Here is a 13,693-nt window from a genome sequence, read left to right as displayed (position 1 = left end):
TTGAACAAAATACTGTGTAACAGCGCATTGAATTTACACGTTTCTATTGAATAAATTATAAAACTTATTTCTTGGTTGATTACTGTAAACATTGGATGCGATGAGTGAAACTCTTCCACCTCCCTATTGTTCGCGTATTAGGAATGTCTATAATTTCTTTCGAATGAAAAGATTAACTCGCGGCAGAAACAAATTGAAAAATTTATCTCCTTTGTGAGAGAAACATTTGCGTTCCAATACTGCATTGTTATAAACGTAGTAAAAGATCTATTGACATTAAACGAGCGAATAAATGCATGACATTTCTTACAGACTGAAAGTATTTCACAACACTAAGCTATAAATCATGAAAGATATTATTCCAAATTATATGATTTTAATACATAATTGGCGGGAATGTATTGATAAAATGTTGAACATTTAACAGTGCAAAGAGTTCAGTAGCAGTGTTGTTGCACAGCGAAAGTGGTTTCGTGCGTAGATCTAGAGGCGCGGGCCGATCTGGGACTGCCTGAGAAAATAACTTTCACGATACATTTCCGACGTTACGACTTTGATTGCAGGGACAAGTGGCGCGAGAGACTCGAGGCCGCTGCGTCGGCGGCGCGGAGTGGCGGCACCGTCCACGCTCAATAACAATACTGATAACGTGCACACCGTTACTCCACTCGCGGTGCATGTTTATCTTAACAGATAAGTTTGTTATGCTGACAATGGTTTCCTCAATGAATTCACGTACTGTAGTAAAAACAAGTGGGTTACACTGTACACACAATGTCCGAGCCGCTGTCACAATGAAATAATTATAATCGATATTACGTGACACTTGTCATCAATTGGCATTTTAAATACGCACAAACGATTGCTTGATAAAACGTTTTATAAAGTCCCATTCTCGATATTACTTATTAATATATTTTTTATCATGTATTCCAGAAATATGTCAGCGTTTATTCGTGACTCAATGATGCAGACAGTTTTGGCTATTGTACACTAAACTGTAAAGTGGGTCGGAAGTGATCTAGTAAGTAAAAAACGCATAAAATTCAAGCGGAAGTTCATTATTTGAATAAAACAAAACTATTCTTTATTCACGGACATTCTTGTAAACTACATTAAATGCATTCTAGAAAGTAATATTAAGACATTAGATCTTGATATTCACAATTATTAGAATGAATGAATGAGGAAGATACTTACTGCTTTGAGCATATTTATTTGTGGTATATTATGTTATGTTTTCCACAACTTAAGATATGGAGGTTTAACATTCTTGAGACGGATACAACTGAAGACTACCAGAGTATAAAAGAAACTTATGTTAAATAAATTTAGGAGTGTATAAATTTTAATGCATAGCGGGGCGAAGAACCAACGTTTTATTGAATAGTAAAGGCAACGGAAACATTACGTATACGTCATGTGAATCGATATTGAACAACATTAAACAGTGGTGATAATATTATGCGCGGCGGAAATATGCTCAGTTATACATAGAATAAACATACTGCTTTCTTGTGACTGACATGAGGTGCCGACCCTTGCACTTGAAAACTTCCAATGACTAAAATGTAAAGCGTTCCTGTAGTCCTATCGAGAAGCTCGAATAGCCGAGGTATCCGTCTCGGTGGAGGCCAAAACTAAATGGCTTCAAATATAAGACAAAGTTAAAACAATATAAATTTTATAAAAGATCTTTTCAGACTTTTCAAGGTAAAGGAATATTGCCCGTAAATTTGCCAAAAACCCAATAAATACCTCCTCCGCCCTTTTCCCATTCCCTACACCATATTTTAAGAATCAAAAAAGCAATTCTGATAGTTTGGGTCTACATGGACTGTGTATAGTACTTTCCATTAAGTAACCTAATTCTTTTTCGACATTTTAATGACAAACTTTATATAGAAGTAATTAAACGATGAACATAATATTATACGAAATAACAGCGTAAAAGCTGTACACTGCTATGACGTAACTTACAGGTCAATGAATAAGAAAATAATAAGCTCCATGTTGCATAAGACGACAAGATATCAAGGAAATCCAAAAAAGCATTGCCAATAAAATAACACTGCGCACAGTGTTCCCTACACACGGAATACACTATAATTTACATACACCCGTGACTTGAAAATTGAAACATTAGTGTCGAACGTACTATTAGCCACCACGAATCTTGTCATAAATAGTTCGGAAAAATTGTAACAGTCAAAATGATTAAATATTACATTGGTTATTAATATTATCTTTTATAGGTATAGAACGGCAAGCGAATAAATGGACCGTGTGATTTATAAACACACATATACATGAACACACAACATTCTAGAAGTCTAAAAGGAAATAAATAGAGATTACGAAGAAGTGGGTTCTCTGTGAGATAGTGTTACTACCCCGGATCAGTTGGTCCATTCATGCCGTTAGCCTTAGAAAAATCATATTGTCTGCTGCTAGGCTCTACTGTGGCTCATACTGCACTGTATGGACTCACTCGGGGATTATTTTCATCTTGAAAATGTCCTATACAGAAAATCCTTACATGGAATTTCAATATTGGGCTTTGTCTTAACTTGAAAAAAGACCATAAGTGTTTTGCGTGACGTTAATAGTTATAAATAGACAGGTGAATAATAATACAAATCACATCACGTTTCATACGATACCTGAAATAGAGACACAACATTTTGCAACGAGTCGTGTATTTATATAGGTCCCGTGATACGTCACGTTCTCAATAATTACAGGCGATAAACAATAACTTTAATATAACATGGTTGCTTAAAAATCCTATAACTGAAACGAGGGTAATAAATAAAAGTTTCGTTGAATTTCGTGTTGTAAATGTGTGCTTATTGAAATAAAGTCTTAAGCTGGAAGCTTAAGGTCGATAACGAGCGAGTTTCCGGTAGGGTGGAAGAGGGGATGGCGCCCACACTGGCTGCGGTATCGATCGCGCTCACCAGGCGCCGACGGCTTGCTACGTCAAAGCTTCACTGCGTCATTGCGAATCCCTTTACTATGAGTCTGTCTATTAACTGAAATTCTCTGGGGATTAGAGTTACGTGGTTATTATTATACTCTGACATATATAGCTATAGATCCTTGCTTTTGTGTCCAATCTTTAATAGCTGCTATTGTTAGTTTCTAAATAGTTCGAAATAATAGTAAATATTTAAAGAAAAAAGATTCTTTCTCTCCAATATTATCTTTCATGACTAAGATTCATGTCGAATTTCCACTATCCATTAAACAAAATAATTATGTTCCTTATACTGAGAATAAAACTCTAATAAATTCAAGCTGAACGCTTATATTTTACAAACTTTCTAGAACGCCAATTTACCTGACTTGTTAGTTTTCCACTATAAACGCAATTTAGTTTCGTAAGCCCTTCGTGTAAACACCGGTTTTATGGGTGAGAAGTAAATAGGGGCGGTGGAAAGGTAAAATGAAATATTGGGAAAACCGGGAACGTAGGGATACAACGCATTATTAACGCATTGTTTGAACGCAGGGGGAACTTCCACGTTTAAAAATAAAACCAAAATGGCGCAGTTGACGTAGTTTTCAATAGAAAACGTCGACCGTAATGGGGCTAACTAAGCAGTATGCCATATGGTAAGTCACTAGCAAGTTCACATGTGACGAGTAAGTTTCCGCATGATAATTTAATTACGTCCGTGACCGGACATACAAATCCTTTTTAAAGTAAACCGGTAAACGTTCTGTCCAATTACATATAAAGTTTCTCCTGGCGTTGAAAAAAAAAACAATAATTAACTAAATGTTAAACACAACGAGAATAGATTTAATTATTTAGATGCTTGGTAATGAAACGAAATTACAAATCATCAATCTTAGCACGAAAACACAGACAGTTACGCTATGAAGTAATTGAACAAATATGTTCATAACTGAAGCATATTTCTAATACCAAAGAGGAAAATTTAAACAGTCATCAACAAGATGTCGTTGCATTTTCTTATTAATAACATTGGTTATTAAAGCGAAGTTATGCTGGGAACTGGGCACGCATGCGGCTGAATTACTAACGTCAACCCGCCGAGGTCGGCATTCCAGACAATCCGCGACTATACACATTTATAGGATGAACAACGGCTCCTGCGCCGTTTATACTGCACATTTCTTAAGAAAATATAGGGATAAGATAACTCAATATAGATTAATAAAAACCTATACATAAAGATAGGTCACTATGTGTGTATATTATAAATAAATTTCTCCTATACAATTATTAGAAGTCTGAATGCGGAATTTAAACGTGGAATAAATTCGTTTGTTTGGTGCACTGCCAAAATACTAGATCGCCAATAACCTACATTTTTAGGTGAAGCCTTTCACTAAAACTATAAATCACGTATATTACTCCCATTAATTACAATATATCGTACTATATCAGTGTTGTATAGTTATGAACCTCAAAACGAAAGCTTTCATATTCTTTTAAAAGTTAAGTTTCTGCTTTTCTTTTAGCATATTATTCACTATTTAAGTCTACATATACAGTTTTAAATATAAAAAGAGCTAACGTAACATTTTTACGTCTGGAACGTCAAGCATTTCTGCAGGTGTTATTAGATAAAGTGACCTTTTAAAATTTACTGACCACTATCTAAGGGTAAGGTAATTATAGTTTTTTTCCTTTTCTGTTTGTGAGAAATAATATAAAAATGTACTATTTTTGGCAGGTGAATACTTTGTTGTTATTTTAAATAATTTGTTTTAAAAATAAAAATAATTAAATTTGTTTTAAAGAAAAATGTAAAAATAATTAATAATATGGATATTTCGGCCTTTAAAATTTAATATGACGAAATTTTAAAGGCAGAAATATCCATGATTATTAATTATTTTTACATTTTTCTTTCAACTGCGAGAACTAATCACTAACTAGACGTGAGTTTAAATTCTTTACTTGCCAATACTTGTTTAGTTACCCAGATTAAAGGCGAAACAAAATGTATGAAAATGGACCTTGAGGTATCGCCTTAAGTGCGAGCAGCACTCACGTTCTAAAAGGATGCCGTACTAGTATATGTTTTATTTAAGAAACAATTAACATCAATTATAGTATATTAATACGTGGGTGTGACGTAGTTTTCACGCAGAAATTCAATATAAGACCCTATAAAGAAAAATAATGAGTTCTTATTAATACAATAGTCCCGTAATATTTTTTTTTATCTTAATTTGTACAGATGGAAGTTATAAAAACTTTATTTTTATTGCGATAGTAGACCCACGTCCTATTCGTTATGAATGTAAAACCTTGAGAAGATGTTTGTACGTTTGTTAAAAATAGATGGATATAAACCGTTGGCATTTGAATTATATTAGGTACAAACAAAAAGTCTGCATCTTGGAATGCCATAAGTATTAAGTATATGTCAAATTTTATCCTGGAATTTATATATGAAAGAAAAAACGCTAATTGAGAATTATTGGTAAAAGATGGGTCTTTTTACATAAACGTGGTACAGACTTTAGAAAAGTTGAAGAAGTTGATACAAGCAATTGAAGATACGAGAATAATTAAAGTGCGCAGTAGATCTGCGCATACAAAACATAAAGTAAAAAACATAGATCGGTACTAACTCGATCACAACACTACCTAGAAGATAAAGTAATAAAAATTTAATGCTCAATTAAATTTCAAATGGCGTTCAGCGATCTTAGTTCGCTTTACACAATGAATAAGGACAGGTTGACATTGATGCTTATATCTCGATGACAACGTACGGTGGTCGGTGAGTCATTCTTTCAGTCGCTAAACATTATTGTTTGTAACATACATATCCGAAACAACTAATATTTAGCACATACAATACTCAAGGCCGCTTTGGTATTACTAAACAGGAGGAGCAACCTATTTCAGGAACGCTTGAAAAGATAACACACGGCATTGTTACAATTTTAGATATTTAAATTTAGACTCGGTAACCTATCGCAAGGCTTGTACAAAATCAGTGCCGAACAAGATAATTTAACGAGCACTTTCTTATATCTAACAGTTGCATAACATACATTATGATCTTGATCGATTATGGTAATAATGTGACGTAAACAGTTCGTTTCTGTTTGGCTAAATATTAATGTCGAACAACTATTGTTACGGCTTCATTCATTCAAAAACAACAGGAGGTCCTGCAACATGGACCTCTTACAGATTGATATCATAAATATGAATAACATTATGCCACTTACGAACGTTTACTGTCGTCATTTGAAACATGTTTTTGGTATACAAGTTTTAAAACTTGGACGAGGTGATCGTTGCGCGCATTGTGCGGTCACGGAGGGAGATCATTTAAAAAGTGCATCAACTCACACCTGCTACAAACTTACCTGTTTGATATAAATAAAACTAGTCATGGACACTTGCCTTACGCCGAGCAATTGAAATATACTTGTCGTGCTTTTATTATTAAACAATTCACTTCTAGTCTACGATTTGATAGTTGCATTATTTTCCAGATTGCAATGAGCACGTTTTTAATTTAATCCGATAAAAAAATTGATTATTGTAATAATATAATATACATACATAATTTTTCAGCAAACAAGCGACATTTAGATGAATAGTCTCAACTACATCTGGGTAGAGAGAGAATTCAGGAACAGTTTACCTCCAACGTATCGCTATTTAATTGGTCACTGGCGTGTAAAGTACCAAGCCATGTTAGCAACAAATAAATACACAGTAGTATTACTTTCAGTGAAATGAACAGACAGATACATCCATTCTGTAACGAGCTTACGTAATAGGGGGGAATTTGATTTGACTAACGTGTTTCTGTTTCAGCATGGACAATACCGTGTGAACATTCAGACTTCATCATTGTTTCAAGTATCTGCGAAATGTACCTTAATCTACCTTTCACTTCGAACGTGGCAAAGTTAAAGGGTATAAGAGCGCTAGGGCTTATTAGGTCACCAGTTCACGGCCGCCACTTTACAATGAGATATGCAAAGCAATTTACTTTGATATCGATTGCATAAACGATTTTCTTTGTAACAACAAATCTTTATGCCCTAATCTTGTTAGAACGTTAAGAAATCAACTTTAGATTAATTACGAAACGGTATCATGATAAAACACGTTCGTTATCGAGTCAATAAAGTTGGTTGAGTGAAGTATTCCGACCACGAATTAGACTTCACATTTGAATTCTACGATTATGGTGGCTTTTATTAAGTCCACCATGAAGTGATATAACGTTGGGTAGGTGCAAGCGCAGGCGGCCGGTGCCGACGTGGGGTCAACGACCTGGCGGTAAAAGACCAACTGTCACTTTCAAAGGTCGGCTGGCAGTCAGCACGCAATGTTCGCCAAAACTACCATCACAATGGGCACCAAATAATTTACCATCATTAGGCCTAGATTCGAGCGTATTAGAAGGCAAATCAAGGCTGACACCAATTTTCGAATTTTCATTGGTTATTTCAAACGCTAATTTACTTATTTCAGGTCAATATTCGTAGTTACGATTGGTTTTACTTTCTACCTACTTTAGTACAATTGCCGGAACATTGTAATACTGGTATCAATTCGTGAATTATTAACCAACAAATATTAAAATAATAATTTTATAAAACTAAACAAGTTATAGTGATACAAGTTATACAAACGTAACTTGTTTTGCTCTGTTATTAATAATTTACAGCCTTAGGTCTTACGTATGTTTTATTTTAGTATAATTCAGCGAATCTGTATAATATTCAACATCTATTATAGCCACCTATACAAAGGTGGTTTGTTTTTTCATATATTTGACTGAAAATAATGTAAAATAGTGAAGCCAATTACTCGTATATCAATGTTGTCGTTTTATTAAATGAAGCTAGCTACAGTCGTTGTATACATGACGATCGAAATGCTTACTTATGTATTTTCATACGCAATATTATTTCCATTAAAATTAACTATAAATGCGGGTTCAACAGATTTTTTTTATCCTAGTACAGTAAATTGACTACAACTCACATTTGATAAAAAATACTAAGTACAGTTTAACATAAAATATGTATCATGAATCCACAATACATTGTTCCTCAAGAGTGACACGCGATACAAAATGATGCAAACTCCATACAAAATTATGAACTTTAAAAATTGTTGAACAAAATTCGGTAAAACAAAGTAAGGTAGGTTGCATTAGTGGGTCGACCTTGCTGACGCCGCATCTAAGTATTAACTTCGCAAAATTCATTGAAACTGAAGTGTAACATTAAAACGCGTTCAATGCCTTTATAATAAACGTTTATTATATTTTTTGGTTTATATTATTCAATGAAATTTAGCAATCTGTAGTAATTTTGGACAATCATTAATAAGTATCATTAATTAAGAATTATTAAATGTAATGTTTTTGATGGTCTGCTATTTTTTGGGTTTAATTGGATTTATTCTTTTTCAATTTTAAAAATAGACCCTGGATTACGAAACTTAAAAAGCCCGAAATATGCTTAACGACATGCACGAAAAATGCTTTGAATATGCGTGAAACGTCATAACATTAAACATCAATTAAAGAAAGAGTTATAGTATTGCCAAATATATACATAAATATTGCTTAATATTCTACTTACATGATACATCATTTTCTTGGAAAATCGAAGCCATATTGCTTTATGAACTTTAAAGATATCTCCAACTTATTTATCACATTGTATCTATATTGTTACTAGAATAACGTAACAGATAGAGGCACCTAATTATTTATACACTTTATAATAAACTGTATACTCACAGCTCCTCTCGTTGCCGTTGTGACAACACCATTTTCATCGTGGTCGGGTGACGCTTGAGGCGGCGGGCCCGTGGGGTTCACTGCACTGGAGTCTCACTTGTTCACGCAGGCGACGACGGGAACGTCGTTGCCATTATCACACCTGTACCCAATCATATATTATACTCAATGTTTGAGTAAATCTTAATTATTTTATACAATGGTTTATTAAAATGTTTGAAATGTTGGAAGTATACATAGACTGCTTAACAGACTTTGATGAATTTAGGCTTACAGATATACCATGTACTGGATTAATACTACATACTTTACATCCCGCTTAAATACATACTTGGATATTCAACATATTTTTGAACTTTTAAATTTAATTATCAAAACAATTTGATATTATTATTCACCTATATGCTGGGCTAATGTATTAGTCAATATTATATATTATTATAAGAAAGGTGTAGAATGAATAGTACTCATTATGGGTTCTATGTTCATAACTTGTTCATTACACTTGTTTTGTAACATATTATGCAGAATCTTGCAAGTTCCAGTGTGTTATGGGTCAATAACTTTTTAATTATGTATTGAAATTAATGCAAGACATTATACTTAGTCTGGCCATAAATACTGTTACACTTAATTATAAAAAAATATTACATTTGAATTTCGAATCTGTCATTTTTATACGATTGTTCATTGTGTTTTCTCATTTTGGCGCCAATACATTGTAAAATATTTTGCGATATTAAAATGGTGTGGGGTGATAAAGAGAACCGAATCGCTGTGATAGCATTACACAAAGTAGGTATGGAGCCAAATGCAATTTTTAAAACTCTCCATACACTTGGTATTAGTAAAATGTTTGTGTACCGGGCTATTAATAGGTACAATGAGACCTCCTCTGTTTGTGACAGAAAAGATCTGGCCGTCCACGTAGTGTTCGTACGAAAAAGGTGGTCAAAGCAGTAAGGGAAAGAATTCGAAGAAATCCTGTCCGAAAGCAAAAGATTTTATCTCGGGAAATGAAGATAGCACCTAGAACCATGTCGCGTATTTTAAAAGATGACTTAGGACTTGCAGCCTATAAGAGACGCACTGGCCATTTCTTAACTGATAATTTAAAGAAGAATAGGGTGGTAAAATCGAAACAACTACTGAAGCGGTACGCAAAGGGAGGTCACAGAAAAATTTTGTTTACGGATGAGAAAATTTTTACAATTGAGCAACATTTTAACAAACAAAATGACCGTATTTATGCTCAAAGCTCTAAGGAAGCTTCCCAATTAGTCGACAGAGTGCAACGTGGACATTATCCGACTTCAGTGATGGTTTGGTGGGGTGTTAGCTATGAAGGAGTGACTGAGCCATATTTTTGTGAAAAAGGTATCAAAACATCGGCACAAGTGTATCAAGATACCATTCTTGAGAAGGTAGTTAAGCCCCTTAACATCACCATGTTCAATAACCAAGTATGGTCCTTCCAGCAAGACTCGGCGCCGGGTCATAAAGCTCGGTCCACGCAGTCTTGGTTGGAATCGAACGTTTCGGACTTCATCAGAGCTGAAGACTGGCCGTCGTCTAGTCCCGATCTTAATCCGCTGGATTATGATTTGTGGTCAGTTTTAGAGAGTACAGCTTGCTCTAAACGCCATGATAATTTGGAGTCCCTAAAACAATCTATACGATTGGCAGTGAAGAATTTTCCCATGGAAAGAGTGCGTGCTTCTATTGATAACTGGCCTCATCGTTTAAAGGACTGTATTGCAGCCAATGGAGACCACTTCGAATAAGCTTTTTATATTTTTAATTGTTTTATATTTATGTATTAAACTGACACACTGTAAAAGTAATAAATGTTATTTGCAGTTAACAATTTTCTTTTTTCTTTATTACAATATTTATGGCAAGACTAGGTATAATCTGCTTATATTGCTGGCACAGTGAACATGGCACAACATTGGGTATATAATATGGAACTTTTGAAGTAATACAAAAATTATTTTGACATATTCCACTTTAGGTATTAATAATAAAGAAGAATCCCACATATTTGCCAACTAATTCAATATGTTCATTTGAATGTCACCTTTTTATATTTTCTTCAATGTATTACTTGATGATAAATATCTTATTATATACATGTTACTGAGAAATAGTGAAATAATTCATTAAGATAGATACCATCATTGATTAGACCTTGATAACAAATTAAAATAAAGCCCTGATTAACTTGCATTTAGAAATTTTGTAATTATTACTTGTTTAATGTAACTAACAATTTATTATCATAAGGGCACCTACACGCTGGGACGTAATTTTCTTTAAGGTTTACTCTCTCAGTTATCATTATTATCTTTCTGTGTATATTTCCTATTAGTTACATGCCAGCAACTGCAATTTGTTTAAAAAAGTCCTTTGACTAAAAATAGATATTATATAAATAGAACTGCATAGTCATTCTTTTCATTAAAAGAATAACTGTTATTCATTCACTATTAACTATAATTTAACCATTATTTACCAATAATGGTCAAATTGATAGTGGAATTAAATGGCATACTTCATTATTATGTTATATTATTGCATACCATTATATTAGTTTGTGAAACATCACAAAATACAAGCATTGTTATTGTTAACATTTTGCAAGTCATATTGCCATTTCATATCCTACAAACTAAAAGATTCAATCATAGCGCAGCATTTCTGTCTATTCAAATCAGATAAGTTAAAGGTTATTTGTACAGATTCAAATCTAACACATAATCCTTCAAATGTTGCACACTGAACAATAATGTCAATGAATAACAATGATTAATATTTGTTTCAGACTCTTACACTATTATTTAGTTTCAGTTGATGACCCAATACATCTGTGATTAGATGATAACTTCTCAATGTCTTATTCCTAAATTAATGTATTATTAATATTATCAAGTTTACAATTGCATACTAATTGTTTTTCAAGCTAAATTTACTAAAAGACAATATATTTGTAGTTAATTTAACTTAAATTTACCCATACAGCAATTAAAGTTCAGTTTAGGTTGGCACATATAATGTCTGACCTAATTGTTGAATTTTAATACTCATTAAATACTGCACACCTTTTTACTAAATACTGCATAGTTAGGTAATACCAAATTGCTTATAAAAATCTAATAAATATGTATAAGATTTTGCTTCCTCAATAAAATAAACCTACTTTTAACATTACTTCATGATAAAATATGGAAGTTTGATGAGCATTAGGCATTTGCCATCAAATGTTTCCTTTTAAAAAATATAATATTTCTGCATTTGTTAATTTAAATTGTAAACCAATCATTTGATTCTATAAAACATAACCTTTGTTTATTGGTTTTATTAAACAACATTAGTATTGATTTCTTATATGTAATCTATAACATAAACAGTCACCCCAAGGCAGCTGCTGTTGGCAAAAACATGCCCCTTTAAAACTCCTCCAAATTTGTTCACATGTAATTTTAGCCGATGTGAATTTTAAGGCTTCTATGTCAAGGATAAATATGTCTCATGTATGTGGAGCCAAGGAAGCCTTACAATATTTGACTGAGTTGGGCATTTATATATTTAAAAAGGAATATAATACTGTTAATCTGTCATAACATTATTAATTGGCTTGGTAAACTACTTAAACATGATGTTCAGGTTATTATATTATCCTGATTTCCAGTCTCTTACTTCATTATTTAACCCTTTAATAATTAATATGAATGAAAGTGAGGCAGATTCAATCTCTCAGATGTGCTATGGCTTATAAATTTATAATGTTGGAACATGAAATAACTTGTATCTAAAGCCACCAGGAACGTCTCTAGATTTTGATCTTCAGCTTTTATGTAATTTATATTTTAAAAATGACGTACCGATTTTTCTGTTGTATTACTTTTCATAAAACAATGGTTTATTCAAAAATACTAATAGCAGTTTGAGTTATAACGTTTGTATTTTCTAATAATGATGCGCAAAAATAAATGCTGCAACAGCTAAATTGCAGAAATGACTCAGAAATCAAAACGTCAAAACCAGCGGATTACTGTCATCTGCCACATCAACTATATTACTAAATTTAAATATATCCCTACATTATGCGTTATCTGCCGTTAATCAGTATTAATAATTTTAATTAGAAAGTCAGGTATAAGGCCGTCAAATAAATAACGCAAAATAATCTAGTAGAACGGCCATATTGAACGTCCGCCGTGGACGATCATTTTGGTTTAAATATTGTTGCTATGATTTCTAATTAGAATATCGTAAAAGGATACGACTAGAGTCTACTTACGAAACACAAAAATCACTTAAAATTGCACTTGTGTCCGAAATAAGTAGGTAACACACACGACAAACACACTTCACACAAGACCCGAGGCAGAAAACCGTTTTCGTTGCAATGGCTTGTCAAAAACTCGACCAACCAATATCGTGGATTTCGATTTTCTTTTTTTCTTCAACTGGTAGCTAGCGTCATCTAGTTTTAGTAACAAAGTTTGATCATGTGTACTGTCCTAATATGAAGAAAAGAGGGCGTTGATGGAAATTTGAAACTTCCTGTATGGTTGAAACCATAGACTGTCATAGAATTAGAGAATTTCCGTGAATATAATTCTAAGGCTGGTCTTATACATCCGTTTTCAGATTCAGAAAATATTATTCATGCGAATCAATCTGAAAAGATTGATTCACCTTCGGAATAATTAGAATGTATGTGAAATAGAGCCAAATTTTATAGGATCCAAAACGTTTCGGATATTGATTCTGTATTCCGTTTCTGATTACAGCACGTCATTCAGACTACTGAAACAGTCAGATTCACATATTTTTTTGTAATATAATCATTCAAAAATTTACTGGTGGTGAAGAATAGGAATGAAGATTGAACAAAAATAAATACAAAGAGAATT

At 33.0% G+C, this 13,693-nt stretch overlaps 1 protein-coding gene across 1 annotated transcript in view; it reads right to left on the bottom strand.

The window, feature by feature from the left end:
* The window catches only part of LOC115445215 (lissencephaly-1 homolog), a 28,092-nt gene extending 14,776 nt beyond the window's left edge, over positions 1–13,316 (bottom strand). Inside the window, exons 1-2 of the mRNA XM_030171421.2 lie at positions 13,075–13,316; positions 8,772–8,913 (exon numbers count right to left, since the gene is read on the bottom strand). Coding sequence (XP_030027281.1) covers positions 8,772–8,809 — 38 coding nt within the window. The 5' untranslated portion in view covers positions 8,810–8,913; positions 13,075–13,316. The remainder of the gene's footprint in view (positions 1–8,771; positions 8,914–13,074) is intronic.
* Positions 13,317–13,693: the final 377 nt, after the last annotated feature.

Source organism: Manduca sexta, chromosome 14 (assembly GCF_014839805.1).
Source record: "Manduca sexta isolate Smith_Timp_Sample1 chromosome 14, JHU_Msex_v1.0, whole genome shotgun sequence".
NCBI classification, from domain to species: Eukaryota; Metazoa; Arthropoda; class Insecta; order Lepidoptera; family Sphingidae; genus Manduca; species Manduca sexta.
Note: the sequence above shows the minus strand (reverse complement) of the source record. Positions and strands in the feature narration are given on the sequence as shown.